Source organism: Lathyrus oleraceus, chromosome 1 (genome assembly GCF_024323335.1).
Source record: "Lathyrus oleraceus cultivar Zhongwan6 chromosome 1, CAAS_Psat_ZW6_1.0, whole genome shotgun sequence".
NCBI lineage: Eukaryota > Viridiplantae > Streptophyta > Magnoliopsida > Fabales > Fabaceae > Lathyrus > Lathyrus oleraceus.
The window spans coordinates 413,249,743-413,253,948 of record NC_066579.1 but is presented as its reverse complement, the minus strand read 5'-3'; the positions used below and the strand labels follow the sequence as shown (position 1 = coordinate 413,253,948).

The 4,206-nt window shown below is 31.8% G+C and overlaps 1 protein-coding gene across 1 annotated transcript; it reads right to left on the bottom strand.

Annotated features, from left to right (window-relative positions):
• Positions 1-793: 793 nt before the first annotated feature.
• Positions 794-3,534, bottom strand: LOC127076940 (rho GDP-dissociation inhibitor 1). Its single transcript, XM_051018688.1, has 5 exons — positions 2,960-3,534; positions 2,798-2,864; positions 1,859-2,077; positions 1,644-1,768; positions 794-1,141 (listed from the first exon to the last, which is right to left on the bottom strand). Exons 1-5 carry the CDS (start codon positions 3,224-3,226, stop codon positions 1,070-1,072), a joined length of 750 nt encoding a protein of 249 aa, XP_050874645.1. The 5' UTR covers positions 3,227-3,534; the 3' UTR covers positions 794-1,069.
• Between the last annotated feature and the right edge of the window lie 672 nt (positions 3,535-4,206).

The window sequence follows — 4,206 nt, the reverse complement described above, 5'->3', positions numbered from 1 at the left end:
CTAAAGAATGTCAATTGATTTCTAGGTGTGATTTATGCCAAAAAAAAAAGAGATTGTAGTGATTCCCACTAATCAAACCCCGAACTATTATGATAAAGGAAGGTCTAAACAATGCAAAAAAAATTGAATCTTATTTCATTATTAATATCATTGATATCCTTTGGTTTTGCGAGAATTAGGTCAAATTCAAAACAAACAAAAATTGCCTCAACTTATATTGCAACCAACATAATAAGTTCTTGTGTTTATCTATCGAGGAATATCAAATTCTCAATTATTTTAGAATTTAGATTCACTCTCTTAATGCTCATAGGATCAAGTCTGAAGAATAAAAAGCAATTGGAAGAATTGTGAGGTTTTCATAATTGTTCTTTACACACACCACTTCTTGAACAAAATTGTATAATTTTGTGAATGATTTTTTTATAATGTTGTAATCCTTGTAAAAAACATTTTGAAAATATATTAACTAGACAGTAGGATCCAAACTACTTGCAGAATAATCTAGCAAAGATTAAAGAAAAGTTTATAGAAATAAAAAATGAAATTTAATTTTTTTAAAAATACTAAAAATATATTTAATCTCAAAAATAATTAATAAATAACTTTTTAATATTTGTAAAAGTTGACAAATGAACTTATAAAAAAAGATAAAGGGAATAGTAAAAAAGATATCCATCAGTATTTACATAGTAAACATTTATTATATGAAAACTTATAAGACAAACAAAAAAACAATCACTTTAACTCAATAAGCTATTATTCCAAGAGAGAAAGAAAAGCAATTAGCATATATAGTTATGCACCCAAAGAGGCAAAATTCAATTTTATTGACAAAACTATCTCTATGAAATGAATACTAATACCAATATCATCCTTCAAAAATCCTCTCATCATTGTTAAGATTACCAGTCTCAGACAGGATTAGAAATAAACAAAATAAACAATGAAAAAGAAGAAACTAAAACACTGAAGGAGATTTCAGCATTAAATAACAATGATTAAGGATTAATTCAACATATGAATCAATGTAGGAGGAGAAGAATTCAGCTATATATCTGAATCCTAGTTACTGCCAATCCTTTCTGATATCAAAAGTGTAGTTGATCTCCAAGTAGCTCTTGTTATCATCATCAACAAACTGAAAAAATCAAACGAGAAGAAATGCATCAAAACGTGTCTGAGTCGGTGTCCGTGTCTATGTCAGTATTTAATAGAATAAAATATGATTCGAATTTCAGAAAAGTGGTTGAAGATGTGCACATGAAGTCTAACACCATATTTATTAGAACATTTATTGATGGACTGATGTAGATGCAAAATAGTAAGCATTAATTCAGATTCACATGATTACTAACTCTTTTTTGTTAACCTATTGCAGCTGGCATGTGAAAGCAATACAGAGGTGTAGGCCTCTACAACATTCATAGTATTTCAAATAATGTTTCATGAAAAGCATGAATGTATTAAATACGCAAAAGCATGAACTGATGTAGATGGGAATTTATACCTTTGTCTGAACTCAGTTTCAAAAAGTATGGGACCAGCAATAGTAGTGCATGTTTGGAATCACGGTAAGTTTGACAAAATCACAGTGACACAACGATTCTACCAAACGCGCGAGATTTGTTAAAAATTGTTACCTTACTTCTAGCTGTATATGCCCCTCTAGCGAAAATTCCAGACGGTGTCGTCTCTTCAGGCATCTCATGAGTGTAAGTCTCAGATTGAGGGCTGAAGGTTCCAATCATTTCTTTACTGCTATCAACTGTAACAAACAATAAGGCTCAACAATGAGCGTGTAAACTCGAACAAGTTAATCGAAACAAGGCCTAAGAGAGAGATTGATATGAGTTACCTTTGATACCAGTTTTCCAGACAGTGTTGGTGTATTTGAGACCAGAAACAATGTTATGGTTGACCTGAAAAGTGAAAACCAACCTGTAACGGCTACCTTCTTTCAAAGTAAACCATAAACCCTTTGGATTTCCATCTTCTGGTATCGGAAGAACAATATCAGGTCTACCAGCAGATTTTATTGCAAGGCTCACGATCTTCACATCCGGCTCCAGGGTTTCTAAATTACTCATAGTATATACAATCCACAAGTTAGGTTAAGTTTTTCTAAATAAACCAATGGATTTTCATGAGACCAAGTTACAAGACAAGGAACAATGGAATGGTTTTAAGATTCATTAGTACTAGGAATTCATAAAATGAAATAATCTACTAACAAATTTTGCATCTTATCTATATAAACATGTTAGATCAGAAACTCGGTTCAAAACAAAGAATATACAAGACTTGATAACAAAGTTCGGCCAATTGTACCTATGTCTCTGTCTGCATTACCGTTTTATTATGCAAGCTTAAGGTTTACATGTTACAACTTGTGTTTAAATACAACGGTCAGATTTACAAGGTTACCTCAAAACTCGAGTGACCTCTCCATTTGTCGGTAAACTATGAAGGTTTTAAATGACGGTTGCAGTCACGTAAAGACTTTTACGATTTCGGTCACTACAAAAGTTGAGGAATTGTGTACACTGATTGCGGTGTGAATTAATCACAATCGGACATTGGGAGTGTATTTGACACATTTGCAATGATCAGATAATGATACAGAAATTGTACAACTTGCCATGATAACATTTGAAATAACACACTCAGGCCTTAAAAATAGGATCATGATTCAAAATCTTCAAAGAAACAAAATGCTTTACGACAATGCAGAGAAGCAATACAAAGAATTAACAAAATGTCAAAATTAGAAACATAAATTGAAAACCAAAATCACCTCCAACAGCATTGATATCAACACCTCCAAGAAGCTGCTCCTTCCACCTCCTCAAGCTCTCATCATCCTAAAATCACAAAAAAGAACAAATTTTTATTCTGATTTCAGAAAATTGGAAGACAAAAAAACAAGAAAAACGAAAGAAAAGAAATCAAACCAAACCTTATCTTTTTCAAGTTGTTCCTTTAAGGTACATTGTGGACCCAATTCAATCTTCCTATCTTCATCCTCCTCCTCCTCCTCAGTAGCAGCAACAGAACTCTCACTCATGTATCTGCTAAGAGTACCTCCTTCTTCGTTATCACTTCCTTCCACACGAGAAGTGTTATTAATATTATTATTATCGTCTTCATTGCTTTTGACATTGTCATCCAACCCCATCTTATTTTCGGAATTCGAAACCAATCCTTCAATGGTCGTTACAGACATCAACGAAAACGACCCAGATGGTAGAATCTTCGAAAGAACAAGAATGGGAAAAGAAAAAGGGTACCTTGGGGTTGTAAAAGAAAGAAAAATAGTGTTTTTGGGAAAAGAAAGAAGTGGGTCAAAGAATCCCACAACTATGAAAGAATAGAAAAATGAGAAAAGTGTTTGTTGCAGAGAGAGAGAAAAAGAAGAAGGAAACGGTCATGTGGTGATCCGAAACAGAGGAAGTTTCAATGAGAAAATATAGTATGAGAGAGAAAGTGTATGTGTGATGTAAGAGAGAGAGAGGTGGAGAGATCGTGAATGTCACTCTCATGTTGCACCATCACCAAGATTTTAGGAATGCTTTTTATTTATTTTTTAAATTATTATTTTTTTAGAAATCTTTTTAAATTATTACTATGATGCACACAAACACAACTTATTTTTTCATGAAAATTATTTTTATTATGAGATATTAAATTATTTACCATTTATATTTAAAGTTATAACCTATAGATTGTCTTCATGTACATTTATAAAGTAGAATTAGTCTATAGTCAAGGATATTATTAGTATTTATGAATCAAATTTATTTTCATTCTTTAACTTATTAATTCATTTATATAAAAAAAATTGGTTTCATCAATAATAATATACCGTTTAAGAGCATTTGGATAAAATGATACGAGTTTTTTTTCCCTCTTAAACAAAGGTTTTGGTTAGAATCAAATTTTGGGAATATCATAATGTTAAATTTTTTTAGAGAGAGATTAGTCTCTACTGTTGCGCGTATAACATATTTGATTTATATATAAAAAATATATGATTTCGATCCAAAACCTTTCTTAGCGCCACACCACCTATTTTCCTCTGATCTTAATGAGTGACACCTCCTCAACCGTTAGCGGGGATGTCACTTCGTCAATCATCAGTCAACCTCGAGGTACCACCCTCCAAATTTTATTTCTCTCTTTCTATTAACAATATCAAAACTCTCG